The following is a 17,114-nucleotide window of genomic DNA, read 5'->3' as shown; positions in this document are numbered from 1 at the left end:
CCCGGCAGTCTTGAGGACGAGGAAGGCAGCAAGGCAAGGCATGACCTCTGTGCCTATGGGTCACGTGACATGACCTGGTCCTCTGCTTTGCTGAGCCTATTTCTCTTATCTTTAAAATAGAATCAAAAGTGTCTGTCACTTGGCCGGGCTGCTGTGAGTGTCAAAGCAGAGCACGTATCTGAAAACAAAAAGCACCCTTTGACCACGATGTTTCTCTAAACCTCAGTTTTCCCTGGTGTAGAATGGGTGGGAGGATTTTACTTCTCTCCCTCCAGGGTCTCTGGTGAGCCCATCACAAGGTAATGTGTGTGGATGTGGTGTGTGGTGTGGACAGGATCAAGTGCTGGGTGCCACTTGGGTGTGCTGGGCCAGTGTCCCGGGCCAGGCAGACACAGCTGCTTGCCACGCGCTCTGGGCCGTCTGCCTGGCAGCTGGGCTGGGGCAGGAGAAGCACTCCTGTATCTGCTCCCAGAAGAGGCTGACGGCTTCCTTGGGAGACCTCGGATGCCCTGCTCTGCTGACCACCGCTGTCCACCCTCTGCTTTGCTAAGCCTGATGCCAGCAAGTATCAGGGAAAGGTGGGGTCTTCCTCAGGGATGTGGTCCTCACAGAGCTGAGGTACCCAGGGCACACGATACCTTCTGGAGAGTGCAAAATATTTTTGTTTTTTTTTTAAGATCAGAATTAAGAGGGCATCTGGGTGGCTTAGTCACTTGAGTGCCTGCCTTCTGCTCGGGTCATGATCCCGGAGTCCTGGGACCCCACATCGGGCTCCCTGCTCAGCGGGAGGTCTGCTTCTCCCTCTGCTCGCCGCCCCCTTACTCTCACTCTTTCTCTGTCTCCCTTGCTTGTCTCCCTCTCAAATAAATAAATAAATAAAATCTTTTAAAAAAAATCACAATTAAGAAATGAATGTCTAGGCTGAAAAAAAAAGATTTTAATAAGTAACATGAATATATTTGTCTTCATACCCATGTAGTGATCAAATACATTTTTCTGGTATTTGAAGGAGGGTCTACAGAGCCCTATGTGCCTGGGGCCCTCAGAAGTCCTAACATGGCCCTGGGCCCGTGGAATACCTTCTGCTGCATGTACCCTCGAGCTGCTCCCTGGCCTCCTACCCCCCATGGTAAATGTGCTGACCTTTCAGTTAGGATGGCAAATCCCCAAATGGGTTTCCCTTGCTCTTTGGAAGAGTAGAGCGTTCCTGTGAGAACTCGCATAAGCTGGCCTGGCATAGAGTGGAGAAGCGATTGGCATTAATTTATATGGAACATTCTGAATGTTCCCGGACCCTCCAGAATAACACCGCCTAAGCTTTTCAGATACCTCAGGACACATCTTGTTAAGGGATGCGTAAAATTGGTGGAGATTAAGGCACAGATGCTCACAGACACAGTTCACCGCTCTGGCAGCTGATGAAGAGTTTGCCGAGTGTGGTTCGGGGGGAGGAAGCGGGCAGCTCCGCCCTCGCTCCTCGGGCACCGGGTCTCTGCCAACAGACGAGGAGTGCCATTTCTTACCCCTCCTTTTTTTTCCCCATCACATTGAAAATTCTGTTAGGATTTGGATTTCTTTAGGTTACAGGGAGAATGAGCACCAAGGCGGTTGTTCCGTGAAGTGGCATGGTTCTCGCCAGCTCCGAGCTTGTCCTGGGGAAGGGGTGAGGCACCAGCATGGTCGCCTGCTGTCCTAGACATCAACCCTGCGTGATGGGAGCCGCCCGTCGTGGTTCCCTGTCTACTACATCCCTGCCTAAATGGATGGCGACTGTAAGTCCCTTTTCTCCTACTGCCCACAGTGCGTGTGTCCCCACCCATTAGAAGAGGGGCCCCCCAAGGCCAGAATTCTGACAATGTTGGTGTACGCGGGTGTCTTCCTGCCATGGGTAGTTTGAGTGGTTCCCAGGCAGCTGGGACACCAGGTCCCCACTCAAAAGCCTCCTTAAGAAGATATCCCTCGCCTCCCATCCCCCTGAGAGCCAGCAGGTGCTGGAGATCCAGGTGGGGACAGTTGGCACCTATGACAGAGGGTTCTTTTACGTAATAGCACCAAACTCTGCAACATGCAGAGTTTGCAACATGCAACTCTTTCTCCCCACCCCACCCGGATCCCTGGATTTCGTCACAGCCTATGTTGCCCTGACACACGGGGACACCACGTCGGCCGGCCCTCTGGTCCTGCTGGGCAGCTCGCCACTCCTTCCGTCTGGCTGGTGCCACCAGGGCCCCTTGGGGCTGTGCTTGGGGAGGGCCGCCCTCCTGTCCTGCTGCCCCTGGCTCACCCGCCGAGGGGCCCCTCACTTTGTGTCACTCATGTCACCTCCCTGAGCTTCCTCATCTGTGAAATGGGAATCAGAAATACCCACCTATGTGGCCGAACCACCTGAGACGGTTCATGGAAGGCTGTGACGCCCTGGGAGCCACGAGGATGACAGATGCTAAGAGTGAGGAATTCCCTCTCAATTCCTTCTTTTCCTGCTCTTTCCCTTGGCACGTGAGGGGGCTGCACCAGTCCCACATACTGTGCATGCGTCCCAGCTTATTCGTCCCAGACTGTCCCTCCCACACAGCCTGGTCTCCACGAGACCTTCCCTCAGGAGGACAGATCACACCTATTGGCAGAGATGGTGGCGACATGCAGGACTGAGACCTTTATTATTTGGATGATGCTTTTCTGTGGCCTTTGATAACTCAGAAGCTTCTGGCATGGGGACTGAACCACCCAGGAAAAGCTCCACTCTGCCTTCTGTGTACAGCTGGGTGAGGTCGGCCCGCCTTGTCCCCCACTTCCAGACACCGATCCTGCTGACGTCCACTTCCCACTTGTGCACCTCGCACGTATGTAAGCCGTGTTGTTCTAGAAACTGATCTGACATGTGCCTCAACTGTTCAGGGGAGAGTTTATCTCCCTCGACCCATCTGTGCACCTGTGGCTGTCGCTGCCCAGTCTCACAGGACTCCGGAGCAGTCAGTGACCAACTACAACACGCCCCCACCAGGCCCCTGGGCTGGGCTGGCCGCCGTCTTGACCAGGTCAGGGATGCAGGAGGGGGCGGGGAGTCGTGGACGTGCTTGTTGCCGCCCCGAGGAGCTGAAAGACTGGCAAGTTCCAGTCAGAAAGAACCCCGCAGGGCATCTGTTACCAGGAGGCGGTGTCCCCAGTGTCTTGCCATGGGAGGCATTGTGCAAAACAAGGGACATGTCATCACAGGAAAATAAATCACTGGGCCCCTTTGGGTCCCTTTGATTAAAACACTGGTCTGACCCACTGGGACTGGACAGCCACTTGCTGCTGACTTTTAGAAGCTTCTGGTCTCAAGTCTCAGTCTTTCTAAATGAAGTCCTCGCCAAATGCCAGATGCCCCTGCATCTGTGTTCCTTAGGAAGGGGTAGGTTTGGGGGATGGGCCCGTTAAACGTGCGGCAAGGCAAATCCCGACTGCGAGTGAGGATGCTGTTCTTTACAGGTCTGGCCTGACTGTGCGCCTTGGGTGAGGCCGGAGCTCCGGCTCAGGGCTGCTCTGGGCGCTGCGTCCTCCGGGCCTCCCCCAGGCCCCTGACCGTCCCCCGTGCTCCCAGACGGCCAGACTGCGGGAAATCTTACAGCTGGTCGCCCGGGCAGGGCCCCCTGGAGGTCTCTGCCAGCACCACCCCAGGCCACTGATGACTCTGGGAAGGGTTTCCTTCGCCGAACACACAGAGAGCACAGATTCGGGGCATTTTTGGGTTTTTTGGTGTTTATTTTTTAAACCCACTTGTAGTTTGGGTTCAGCTGGAAAGCAGGACATACCGAGGGAGGGTAAGTGGTCGCGTGAGGAGGATTCTGCTGCGCGCAGGCGGGCAGGCCCCACAGCCAGGCCCCTGCTGCTCCAGCCAGGTGCACAGGCCTTCCCGCCAGGGTCCCCAGCAGAGGAGGGCGGTCCTCTCTCCGACATGCATCCCCTGAGGCCCAGGCAGAGGTCCCCATAGAGCGCAGGGGCAGGACTGGGGGGCAGCACTCAGGGCGGGCCCTGAGAGTCCGTCCACAGGGCAATGCTGGCCGGGGCCTGATGCCAGAGAAGAGACAGGAACGAGGTGTCCGGGGCGGCGTCTGGGGTGGCCCCGTGGGGCTGCTCCTTGCGACCTGACCGGCTGGGTGCCCGCCCCTACAGCTGCCTGGGGTGTGATCAGCGGTACATTTCCCACACACCCACCCCCATCCCTCAGAGAAAATAAAATAAAATAAAAGTTAGAATAAATACCGACTCGGCCAACATTTACATTTACACGGATGGACAGGGCGGTGCCTAAACCTCGAGGGTTTACAGACTGATTGAGGGAGGACAAACAGGCGAAACTGGGTTTGGGGCGCACATCCCCACGGAGGATGGTGGGAACCCCACCTCATCCCGGGGAGGTTAGGAGCCTTCTTGGGGCCATGGTCCTGGTGCTCAGGCAAAGCCCCAAAGCCAAGGGGAGCAGGGCTGTGGCGAGCGAGCGGGCTGGCCGCCTGAGAGGAAAACAATGACGATCTGGTCTTGACCGGCAGGGGGGACAGACGGAGACAGGATCAACATCAGATGGCCGACCTCGCCTCCTCACTGCGCCAAGAAAGCCGCGGGGCCAGCCTCAGAAATGCAATATCCAGTTTTGCCTCCCATCGAGTACATTCAGAGGTCAACTTGGATATGGCCTTCCTTGCTCAGCCGAAGGGGGTGTCTGGCCCGGGGAGGGGCTGGGGTCTGTGGGGCGCCCACTCCTGCCCCTGGGTTCCTGTCTGAGTTGTCTCCCTTGGGAGGCGGCCTCAGAGTCACAGATTTTATACTTTACTGTTATTTCCTTTAAAAAAATTTTTTTTTAAATGTTTTCCTTCCATATCCCAAAGAGTAGCAGCAACCTGCATTTAGAAAAACAGCTTAAATTGTTATTTGGATTGGCCAGGAAGCACTTTCAAGCAGTGGGATAAACTCGGCAAACCGTACGTCTGGAACCACTGTGACACGACACGTAATTAAAAATATATTTATATATGTATACATATTTATATCTTACTTCTTCATACTCTGGTCCTAACAGTCAAGGAGGGGTGGCCATGGGGCAGGACCACTGAGGAGGCCCTCGGGGGGAAGGGGCGTGAGGACGCAGTGGCCTGAGGGCCGCAGTCTTGGTCTGCAGGAAGCATCAACCCCTGCATGCTCGCTCTCGGCCCCACGTAAAGGGCAGCAGACCCCATTCCCCTGGGCCTCTTGTTTCCTCTAGGGCCCTGCTTTGTTCTCAGATGTGCTCACACACACACACATACACACACACACACACACACACACTTGCACCCGCACCCACGGGGAGCTAGGCCCATGTCAGCCCACACGCACGGTTCTCTGAGGGCTGCCAGCAAGGTGGCCTGGGGGGGGTGGCCTGACTCCTCGAGGCTGCGAGTTAGGTCCCCGGGGCCCTGTCTGAGCCCTCGAGCCTCAGTCTAGCTCTTCCCCCTGCCTCCCGCAGAGCCCCTGGTGTCCCTGGGCCCAGGCTGGGCTGAAGGGCTTGCTGAGGGGGGAAAGGCTGTGAGGAGAAGCTCGAGGAGGGGAAGAGGCAAAGGCCAGGGGCCCGGCCAGCATGGGCCTCTTGGCAGAGGCTCCAGAGCCGCTCCAGGGAAACCTGTGTCCCCCCGACGTGTCCCCTTAGGGCCAGTAGGCTCCCAACCCCGGGGCTGGCAGGCAGGTTGCAGCTGGTGGGGGAAGCCAGGGTAGACTGGGGGCCTGCTCCCCGCCCCACCCTGCCTGCTCTCCCAGAAGTGGTGTCCCCAAAAGGACACCTCCAGCCCCTACCCCCTGGCAGCCCAAGTGGACGAGGCAGCCAGGGCCCTCCAGTGACTCAGGGAGTGACTGGCCACTGGAAGGGAAGCTGCAGGGCTCTGACGTCTTTTTTATGTGGTTTTATCAAGGCTGGGGTCCAGACCCCAGAGCCAGGGCTGGGCAGAGGCCTGTACCAACCCCAAACCCATTCTCCTAGAGCCTGCCTTGTACCCTCCTCCCACAGAGAAAGGGTTCTCCTTAGGACCTGGCCCTTCCAAGAAACGCTGGTCTTGCTCCCAGCCTGGAGTTTGGAGTATTTGGCGGCCTTGCCTGGTCCCCTCTGTCCTGCTCCTGACTCAGTGAATGCACCGTGGCCCACAGCCCAGGGCTGCAGGGCCCAGAGCCCTCGTGGAGCACCCACCGCCCAGCTGTGGGGGGCCTTGGCCTCCAGATCCCTCCTGGAGGAGGCGAGGCCGGCAACACAGCCCCTGTAGCTAAGTTCCACGTCCAGGGGGTGCCAGGCAGCCCCCCACGGCAACTGTCCCCCCAGCAAGCTTGGACCAGACCCGTGTGTGATGCGGGCAGCATCACCTAGCGTTTTGGTTTTCATTTGCCGGCCTTGCCCTGTGCCCCATTCACATGCCCCCCACTCCCACCCCAGGCCAGGCGGGGGTGGGGGGTTTAACGTACCCCTGGGGGCCCGCGACAGTCCCAGCCCTTTGACAGAACACAGCTAGAGGAAGGTAGCTGGAAGCCAAGGGCTGAGGAGCACAGGGCTCCAACGGGATTCCCGCCGGGTCAGAAGTTTCCAATTACCCTAATTGGCTACTGGCACGCCGTCTGCGGCCAGGATCTTCCAGAAGGGGCCGGGTCTGATGTCCTACTAATCAGGGGGTCCTGGTGGCGCTGACTGTGTCATCACATCTCCTTGATAGAGGAGACTTCAGAGCAGCTGACTTTTGAAAATAAAACCATTGAACCCGAGAGGACAAGGAGAGCCGCCAACCCCAGTTCCCCTCCCTGTGCTGCACCCCTGGGGCCCGAGGCTGGGGACAGGGCCGGGGGCAGGGGGTGGGGGGCACATGGAACAGGACCTGGAAGCGAGGAGGGTGTGGCGTGAGGGGTAGAGAAGCCCCCGGCCTCGGGCTCGACCCTGGCGGACAAAGGCCGTCAATTACGGGCGGCTGGTAGGGACCGTGCCTGCCTTTGTCCTCCCGGACATCTGCTCGACGTCGCCTGCTGCCAGTTGGCGACGGCGGCTGACAGCAAGAACAATGCGAGCCCGTCTCCGACCCACTTTTTCAGCCTTCTGAGGTCCTCTCTGACCCAGGCGGTACCAGCGGGCGAGCTCCGCCGCCGGGGTGGGGGGGCGGGGGGGGGCAAGGAGTCATGGAGATGAACAACCCCCCTCCCACCCCCCCCCCCCCCCCCGCACAAAGCCCTGTGGGGGACTGGGGGTGGGGGGGACGCGCAGGCTGGGAGGGGGGGGGGCGGGGCCCGGGTGGGGACGCGGTGAGGCCACCGTGAGAAAGAAACATGCTTCCCTTATTGGCGTGAGCTGCCGCATGCTTGGGGCTGGTGGGGCTCGGGTGAGGGGCGCTCCTCCTGCCCTGTCTGGCTCCAGACCGGCCGCCGGCACTGCCTGCTTCCTCCCCATTTCTTTCTCCCTCCAGGGCCACCCCTGTCCTCCCGCCTGTCCATCTGGCCCCGTGTACCAGGGCCCCAGCTGCCCGCGGGCCGCCCGCCAGGCCCCCTGGCTGTCAGGCTGTCAGTTTCTGGATGGTTCTGTTGTAGTACTGCGTGATGGGGGGCGTCAGAGGGTTCCAGCTGTTGGCATGGAGCTCGATGACCTCCAGCAGCAGCGACCGCGTCAGCATCGACTCCGAGGGGCACAGCATCTTGTCGCGGGCGCTGGCCAGGAGCTCGGTCATCATCTCGGGCAGCTGCTCCTCCAGCAGCCGGCCTGTGCTCTGCAGCTGTGGGCAGAGAAGCGCAGGCTAGGGCAGGACTTGGGCCGGGGGAACGGCCCCCCTCGCAACCCTGGTTGGGAGGGCTGGGGGCAGGGACGGGAAGCAACTGGATTCTCTCTGGAAGGTAGAGGCCAGGCATCTGTGTGCCATGGGAGGGTGGGCGGATGGGTGGAAGCCCCCATTTACCGACCCATCTGCTGCAGGAATAAGACGGATGAGGTTACTGCCAGCTGCCCGGGGCTGAGGAGAGCTCTGACCCGGACCATGCCACTTCTTTCACCCTAGAGCTTCCCCTCCCACGGGAAGCCTTCCCCATCCCCTCAAGGGTGACCAGGCTGCACCTTGTTAATCTCACATGCTAGGGCGTCTCTCTGGAGACCAGCCTGCTCATTATCATGTGTGTCTCTGCACGGAACCTGAGAGCAGAGATGAGGTCTCCCATTTCTCCCTGCCCCTCATCCCACTCTCCACCCCAGCACTGACCTCTGCCCACACTTGTGACATGAAGTACAGGACAGAAATGTGAACTGGGGCAGAAGGCCAGCCGGAGGGCCCGCCCTAGACAGAGGACCCTGATGACACTGAAAATCCGCCGTAGGGAAGAAGGAGTCCCAGGAGTCGGTTCAGCGCACCCTTGGGGAGCAGCCCCTGTAGGGCCTCCACACATTATCTCAGTCTTCATCTCTGTGCTGTCCCTGTCTCATCATTTTTTCAAGACCCTGCATTCACCATAAAGGTGGACCTTCTGGGACCCCCGATCCCTCTCCTCGGACTCCTCAGGGATGGAGGCTCTACACCGTGTTATTTATCCCCAGCCAGAGCAGAAGCTATTTGAGGGCAGGGGCTATGCCTTCTTCAACCCTATCTCCCTGTCACCAAGTCCCATGTCTCCACAAACGAATGGTGGCCATCCCCCAGACCCAAGGCTATTGTCAGACCCGAGGCTATTGTCCAGACTCACAGCACCTCTGGCCACTGAGATCCTTGGGAGTGGCCTCGGAGGCCGGGCAGAGGCCACGCGAGAAGTGCGCTCACATGGCCGGGAAACGCCCTGGGTGCTTGGGTTGGAAGCACCTGTCTCCAGTGTCCTCTGTGCTAACCGACTGGGCTGATCCCCCAGAGCAAGGTTTGCCCCTGAGGAGCGTCCCAGAGGAACGCTTCAATCTTCAAGGAGTAGTGGCCAGACTTTGGAAACAGGAGTGGCATCTCCGAAGGAGGTGCTTTGAAGCAGAGGGCATCCACGTGGGGGATTTGGGCCTCAGGTATCTTCCCCAGATCCCACACCAGCAAAGCCCAGAGAGACATTTGAGTATGGGGGCCACTAGGAATCTCTTAGGTCATTTGTGTGGTGACTGGTATAAGGAGAAAGTGGGTCTTGGGGACAGAAGGACAGTGTACGGTGCCAGTGCTTGGTCCTTCATCTCTCCCTCCAGCTAGTGGTGGGCAGGTCACTCCGTCAACATGGACTTTGGTTTTGGGTTGACAATTCTGGATCCATGTCATCTCAGGAAGCCATTCCCCACCAGCCCTGTCTTGCACCCTTGCCTGGGACTTGTAGGTACACCCAGGGATCCTCACCCCCCGCCCCAACTGGAAGGTGTGAGGGGCTCACTGGGTCTGGGGTCAGAGATGCCTACCTCCATCGAGCAGCACAGGACGGCATCTTCCTTCACGTCCTGAGATTGCAAGAGCTGTAGGAGAGAGGGGCAGAGAACATGACTGAGGGGCTGCTTGCTAGCTCCCGGGCACTGCAGCTGGGCCTCCTCTCCCCTGTAGCCCCAGCCCTGATGCAGCCAGGAACAGACGTGCCGGAGGGGAGGGCCAGGAGAGCCCATGGAGGTTGGAGGGCAGCAAGGACACAGTGATTTCTCTGGCAGGATTTGGGCAGCTGGAGGACCACTGTGGTCAAGAAGCCTGGGAGCCCAAGGCTGGGTTAGGGGTCCCGGCCGCACAAGGCTGCGGGCAGGTCTGAAGGCAGTGGTCAATATGCTGGGATCCTCGACTCTAACAACCGGCCAGCGAAAATCCTTGGGGATATGCACTGAGGAGAAAGACTGTCTGAGGACGGGTCAAGGAGGCTCAACCATGGTCTCAGGCACCCCTGAGCCCAGGCTAGACGAGGACTTCCAGAAATCAGAGTGCTCGTCTGCAAAACCACGGCTGTGCTGATTCACCCAGAGGCTGCGACTGCTTCCTGACTGGGATGCTCAGCGCTGGGACTGGCCATGGCCCGTCCCCGTCCCTCAGCCTCATTCGTTCTCTCTCTCAACTGAGATGCAAGTCCACACAACGTCCAATTCGCCATATTTAAGTACACGACCCAGTGACTTTCAATATATTTCGTGAGGTGATGGGGTCGTCAGCATTACCCAACTCTGGAGCATTTCCATTGCCCCCACTCCTGAAGAACTATGCACCCACTAGCCATTGCCTCCTTCTCCCTCCAGCCCCTGGCAACCCCTAAGCACCTCTGTCTCTGTGGATTTGCCTATTCTGGACATTTCACCCAAACGGTATCACACACCATGTGGTCTTTTGTGACTGGCTTCTTTCGCTGAACGTGGCTTCTTAAAAGGTGACCCTGGGGTCACGTGGGCCAGTTCTTCGTTCCTCCTCACGGCTGAATGATATTTCACGTTTTGTTGGTCCATTCAGCAGCTGAGGACATATGGGCTGTTTCCATGGTTCTGGTGAGCGGGAGTGCTGCTGCTGCGGTCACTCGTGTACAAGTTTTTGTAGGGGCACATATTTTCGATGTTCCAAGGGGGGACTTCGCCAGGAGGAGAATGGCTGGGTCACACGGTAACTCCACAGTGAGCATTTTGGGGACCTGACAAACTGCAGTGGCTGCACCACTTCTCTTTTACATCTCCTCTAGCCATGTCCAAGGGTTCTGATTTTTCCACATCCTCACTGGTATTTGCTATTTTCTGCTTTTTCATGAAATTCTTCCCCCCCCCCCCCATTTTAATTCCCAGTAGAAACTTTCCTGAGGCACAGCTTTGGAGAAGCTCTACGGTCTATGGTCTTGCTCTCCACACGCCCGGCTGACCAACTCTTCTCTCTCTGTCCCCTTGACTGGCTGGTGCTGCTTCTCTCGAGCCCCCCCGGGGCTGGTGACCACCACAATCCCCCTGCCACGTCGATCATCACGTCCACAGGACAATCCTGTGTTTAGATCATCTGCCACAGGCGACCTGTCCCTCTGCTGGATCTCTCCATACCTGCCCACCCTTCAGGGCCTATCCTTTCCTTAGAGCCTCTGGATCACCCCAGCCCCTGGTGTCCCTTCCCACTTCTCATCCCCTGGCTTTCCCATCGGCCCGGCATTCCACACAAGTGGAAAGACATTTTCCAGTGTGAGCTGCCTGCTTCCTGAAGGCCAGGATGGGGCCGTGTTCGTATCTGCCACTGCCACCTTAACACCTAGCCTGGCTCCTGGCCAGTCAGGATTCACTCGCTGTGGGTTGGTATAATTCTTGCATTGTTGTATTTTCTTTATGTTTGCTGGTTTTAAAGGAAGGGTGGAGGGCAGCCCTGGTGGCGCAGCGGTTTGGGCCGACTGCAGCCTGGGGTGTGATCCTGGAGAGCAGAGATCGAGTCCCACATCGGGCTCCCTGCATGGAGCCTGCTTCTCCCTCTGCCTCTCTCTCTCTCTCTCTCTCTCTCTCTCTCTGTCTCTATGAATAAATCAATAAAATTAAAAAAAAATAAATAAAGGAAGGGTGGAGGGTTAGGAGAGTCCACGAGGAAGGCGCTTTGTGAGTGAGCATCCCTGTTCCCCGAATGAGAAGTAAGGTCAAGGTTTTTGACTCGGGTGTGACGTGTTCAAGCAGAGGTGAAATCACAACAGGACCCTCCTGCTAGAGCTTGGAATCCGAATTCTGCCTGTCGTCCTTACCTCTTCCCATCTCCTGTGGTGTTGCACCCATCTGCCCGCCCCGGGAGGAGTCCCAAACATTCACCTTGAGAGAGCTGAAGGGAGATTCAGGGCAGGCTTTGCGATGTGCAGAGCACCGAGGCCCTGGGAGGCTGGGGGACGGGGCAGGGCTGGTCATACCGGCCAGAGACCGGGCCTCCTTCCCTTCGTGTCTGTCAGAACTGGGCTGGCAGCAGTCAAGCACGCAGAGATGACTTTGGGATGAGGGAACAGAGGTAGTCCTGGATGAGCTCAAGCCGGTGGAGCACAGGGGACAATCCAGGGCAGGCAGTGAGCCAGCAACACCAAGCAATAGGCGTTGAGGCCACTGGCGTGCCTGCTCCCCTCAGCGACACAGTTCTGAGTCCTGGGCCCTGTGCTCCCATCACCGGCATCCTCAGCCAGCACAGACCTGTGACCCTCACTCGCGCTTCATCAGGGGCTCTGCCCAAATGTCCCCTCGCAGCTGGGCCTCCTCGGCCAGCCTCTGCCCCTCTGCTCCTCCCTCACCCCGGGCCTACTCCTGGCTGCCCCGCAGCCGGCCCCTGACACGTCAGCTCTCGCCTGGCCAGGCTGTCCCCCTCCCGACGGATGGCAAGTGCCACCAGGGCCGTCCCAGGGCTATGGGAGGTGTGGAGGGCCCCTGCCCAGCCGGGAGGGCCTGAGGGCGCGAAAGCGCTGGCCCTGGGGCGCTCATCCGCAGGCTGCCCTGGTGCACCTGCTCGGAGGGCACGCATGAGAGGCACGTGGCACAAAACAATGGTCAGTGTGGAAATGGAAGTTGGCATCAAGCTCTAGACTGAGATTCGTTGACCACTGTCAGTGCCACAAGGATGCGGGCCTTCTTTATTCTTTTCTTTCTTTCTTTCTTTCTTTCTTTCTTTCTTTCTTTCTTTCTTTCTTTCTTTCTTTCTTCTTTCTTTCTTTCTTTCTTTTTTTTCTTTTAAGATTTTCTCTACTTATTCATGAGAGACGCAGAGATCGAGGCAGAGACACAGGCAGAGGGAGAAGCAGGCTCCCTGCGGGGAGCCCGATGTGGGACTCAATTCCGGGCCCCGGGGTCACGTCCTGGGCCGAAGGCAGACGCTCAACCGCTGAGTCACCCAGGTGTCCTGGGGTGCAAACCTTCTAACCCACCTGAGCTATTTCTAGGAATGTGTCCTACACAGGGACCCAGACACACACCACAACATGGATATAAGGTTTTTGCTGTACTATTGTGACAGTAAAAGCAACAAGGCGGCTGCTTATAGAATCACAATACACAGGCATGGGGTTCCTCCTCCGCTACAGCAGGGTCTGCCTCTGGAGATGTCTTGCCTCCCAGAGCTGCAGACCCCAGAAGGCAACCAGTGCCTGCTGGACCCCTGAGGCCCGTGAGAAGGGCCTCCCTTATGTAAAGGCCCCAGGAGGCCAGAGTGAAGACCAGGAGCCAGGTTCTGGAGAAAGCTGGGGGAGGCGAGTCACTTTGCAGCAGGGCCTAGTCAGGCATGTGGTCTTGCTCTGGGAGGGCCCTTGGTGCTCCAAGACGGAGTCCACATAGGGAAGCAGGCCTAGCCCTGTTTTACTCTGCAGGGGAGGGCCAATAGATGTTCAGAGAACCCTGTGAGGTCCACTGGAATTTCCAAACGTAGCTTTGTTCCCTAATAGGTTTTCGGCAGTGCTTATTGGGGAAAAAAAATCCTTAAGCATTGCTAGTAGAGATCACAAAAAAGGCGGGGATGTGGTAGAAAGGGAACTCCTGGGGACAGGGTATGCTGGCAGTTGGATGGGGTAGAGGGGAGCAAACAGAGCCAGGCCTTGTGGGGAGGGAGGGTCCACCCTGGATGCCTCTAGCACCCTGGCCAACACATGGCAGGTGCCCAAGGCTGATGTCGTGGTGCAGTTCTTCTGTCCTGACAGTGGCTTCTTATGGGCTCTTGGGACACGTGAGGTAACATTATGGGAAATCTGGTGGGAGTCAGCACCCAACAAGGACTCGATGTTCTGAAATGTGACTGTGTCTCCCTCCAGCTGACCCCTGCACTGCCGGCAGCCCCGCCTGGAAACTCTGTATTGAGCCTCTGTATTGTGGCAAGTTCTGCCGGGGTGTGCAAGTGCCCCATCTTCCCCCTTCTTCCACCACCCCAGGCCCAGCCTACTCCTGCTCCCTGATGACAGCGGAGAACCGCAGAGCGGGGTCTGTGTCTTTCTGTTCCTTCTCTTTCCTTCCCCACCTCTGTGTGACTAGACTCCTTCCCTTCCAGTCCCTTCTTTTTCTCTGTGTGCCCAAACTCTCCGGCCTCCTGCTCCCTCCCTGGAGGGCCTGGCTCCAGGCTAGCAGGGCAGGGGATGGATTGAGGGGCTGGGGGTGCTCTGGGGGAGGAGGGGAGCTTGCTTGGGCCCTCAGGCTGAGCTGTGGGCTAGCTCTCAACCTGGCCTCTCCTCCAACCTTATCTTCCACCTGGTTGTTTGGGAAAGTCCCTGCTAAGCCAACAATCACATTGTGTGATGGGCCCTCCTGCAAATGGCCTGCTGGGTCTTCTGAGGGGAGTGGTGGAGGAGCGGGGTGGGTCATTATGCGTTTCCTTCCCAGGGGCTGCGCGGGATAGAAAGGGGATCTTTAGGAAGGCTGCACACCTCTCTTCCTCTTCTCCCTGCAAATGCTGTCCTGGCCTCTCAGTACCAGAGTCTCAGAGCCCCAGAGCTGAGCCCCCTGCCACATCACTGCCCCTTAGAGGCTCCTAAGTCTCTGGGCGATCAGTGGCTCCCCAAGAATCTCTCCCTACTTGTCGCTCACAGGCAGTGTCCCAAGTGCAGGATTTCTCCCCTCTTCTCCATCTTGGCTACACTTACTTGTTCTCTGTTGCATTTCTTCAGGACTCTGCTTAATCCCAAGGGAGAGTGTTTGGATACACAAATCCCCCCTGGCATGTTGAGAAGGCCAGTGGAGCCCTCTTGTTTAGGTCTGCTCTGTTTGCAATGTTCTGGAGACAATACTTTTTTTTTTCTTTGTAGCTCCAAGATGTGTCTCAAAAAGTAATGGCAACTTGAACAGTTACTTGTCCACCAGGCAAGTTACATGTTCACACCAGGCAAGAGATGGATACAACTTGTGTGTCGTGGAGGGATGGATGGATGAAGTACTGTGGTCCATTCACTCAAAGCAATGCTATTTGGCCTCCAAATGGAAGGCGATGCTGACACCTGTCACAACACAGATGAACCCTGAGGACGCTATGCTGGGTGAGTCGAAGCAGTGCCAAGAGGACAGGTCCTGTAAGATGCCACTTACTTTTCTTTCTTTTTTTACGATTCCGCCTCCAAAGTCAGAATAGCCCCACTCAGAGACAGAAAGTAGAACAGTGGTTGCCAGGATGGGGGACTGGGGAGTCTGTGTTTGATGGGGAGAGTTTCAGTCTGGGATGACGAAACATTTGGAGATGGATGGTGGCAATGTTGGCACAACAGCATCAATGTCCCTAATGCTGCCGAACTGGCTGAAAAATGGCTAAAATGATCAATTTTATGTTATGTATGCTTTACCACAATAACAAGATGGTTAAAATAAGCAGTGGCAGGGTGGGCAGGCCACACTCTGCCCTGGCAGGGGGTGGACAGGCCACGCTCCGCCCTGGCAGGACCACCCCTCTCTCCCGCTGCCCCCTGGAAGGGACGCTGCACTGACAGAGGTGGCAGGGTTGCCCCCTGGGGGTTGCGGGCTCTGCAGTGGGTGGGAGGAGCAGCCCTGCCTTCAGAGTCTCTGGCAACAGAGAGGGGTGTGGGCGGGCTGGGGCAGGCAGGCTCCCCGCGCCCTCAAACAGCAAGATGTGTTTCTTGGATGAGAATCCAAGGCAATTGTGCGAGCCCACACAGTGTTTGTTCGGAAGCTAATGCATTCCTGTCCTATTGTCTCTGCCGGAGACTTGTTGTGGGCACACCCATCATATCCTCCCTGGGGGAGAGGCCATGACCATCAAGCTGTGGGAGGCCCCACAACCACTAGGGAGAGGCAGCCTGGTGGGAGCACCCCGGGGTGCCCAGGGGAGGGTCCGTAGGGCAGGGGTGTAGCCCTGTGGGGAGGGAAAGGGCACGTATGCTAAAGGAAGGACCCGGGGGCCACCTCGCTTTGTGGGAGGGAGAGAGCACCGTGGACGGCCACCTGTCACCGTTCCGTCCCGGGTGCATGCCAGCTGGAGGCAGGCTAGCCGGCCCTGCAGACCCCCTTAGCTACCAGCAGCACAGGGTTTCAATCCTGTAGAACCAAGCCCCGGAGCCTCGTGAGGCCCCAGCGAAGGTACAGCTCTGCCCCTGCCCCTGGGCCTCTCTCCTTTGGGAGTCGCGGGGGGCTTGCAGGACTGGCGACCAGAGCAAGAGGGTTTCAGAGAGTGTGTGATAGGTTCGGTTTCCGGAGCACAAATTCACGGAGCCCCGACGGCCTGGCCAGGGATGTGCAGGCCTGGCTGGAAGTGTGGAGGCCGTCGCAGGAGGGCGAGAGAGAAGGCGCCAAGAGTGGGGCGGGGGGAGAGGTCTGCGGTGGCCACAACACACGCAGAGGGTATGACCCGGTGACTGGGGCGGTGACCACCAGCCCCTGTGGAGCACCTTGGGGTTCGAGCCCCAGTCCCTTCACCCTGCGCCTCTGCTGGACCCGGATCAGCATCTACAGCTGGGTTTAGAGGATGGCACGGGAGCTGATGCTCACAACAAGGACCCTGACTCACTGCAGAGATGGCCTATCCCGGGTGGGACTCGGCAGGCAGGCAGGGGAGGACACCATCTATCCAAAAAAGGCTGTGATCAAAGTTGTGCAGCAGGGGGGATCCCTGGGTGGCGCAGTGGTTTGGCACCTGCCTTTGGCCCAGGGCGCGATCCTGGAGACCCGGGATCGAATCCCACGTTGGGCTCCCGGTGCATGGAGCCTGCTTCTCCCTCTGCCTATGTTTCTGCCTCTCTCTCTCTCTCTGTGTGTGTGTGTGTGACTATCATAAATAAATAAAAATTAAAAAAAAAAAAAAGTTGTGCAGCAGGCATAGAGCCAGAAGGCCTGCCACTCAGGTTACTAAGAGTAACCCCGGGCATGTCACTTAATCCTTCCGCACCTCACTTTCCTCACCTGAGAATGGGGATCATTCCTGTCTTGAATTGTTTTGAGAGCCAACTGAGATCATGTCTGTGAAGGAGCCTGGAGAAGGGTAAAGCTTGATCCAAGTGCAAGGTGTGATTATTGTTAAGCCTATTTCTTTACAAACACACATCTTTCCTGAAGATCTTGGCAGACTCATTTTGGACCATCCCATTTGCCCTCGTGACACTCTTATGGAGACAGGGAAAGGCCATGGCATCATTATCTCTGCTTAATAGAGAAACTGAGGCATAGCAGTTAAGTGGCTTGTACAAACCAGACAGTCTGAGAGGAGCTACAGGTGTTCAAGAGTCCTGGGTCAGCAACCCTTTCCTTGGAGAATTACTTT

General features: G+C 57.5%; 1 protein-coding gene across 9 annotated transcripts in view; it reads right to left on the bottom strand.

Moving 5' to 3' along the window:
* Positions 1-3,720: 3,720 nt before the first annotated feature.
* The window catches only part of CTIF (cap binding complex dependent translation initiation factor), a 284,428-nt gene continuing 271,034 nt past the window's right edge, over positions 3,721-17,114 (bottom strand). For all 9 annotated transcript variants that reach the window (XM_041761893.1, XM_041761927.1, XM_041761937.1 and 6 more), the window contains 2 exons: positions 9,380-9,433; positions 3,721-7,748 (listed from right to left, as the gene is read on the bottom strand). In XM_041761893.1, the coding sequence (XP_041617827.1) occupies positions 7,533-7,748; positions 9,380-9,433 (270 nt within the window). In that variant the 3' untranslated portion in view covers positions 3,721-7,532. The remainder of the gene's footprint in view (positions 7,749-9,379; positions 9,434-17,114) is intronic.

This window comes from Vulpes lagopus, chromosome 1 (assembly GCF_018345385.1).
Source record: "Vulpes lagopus strain Blue_001 chromosome 1, ASM1834538v1, whole genome shotgun sequence".
Lineage (NCBI taxonomy): Eukaryota > Metazoa > Chordata > Mammalia > Carnivora > Canidae > Vulpes > Vulpes lagopus.
The sequence above is the reverse complement of the archived record's forward strand: the minus strand, read 5'-3'. Positions and strand labels throughout refer to the sequence as shown.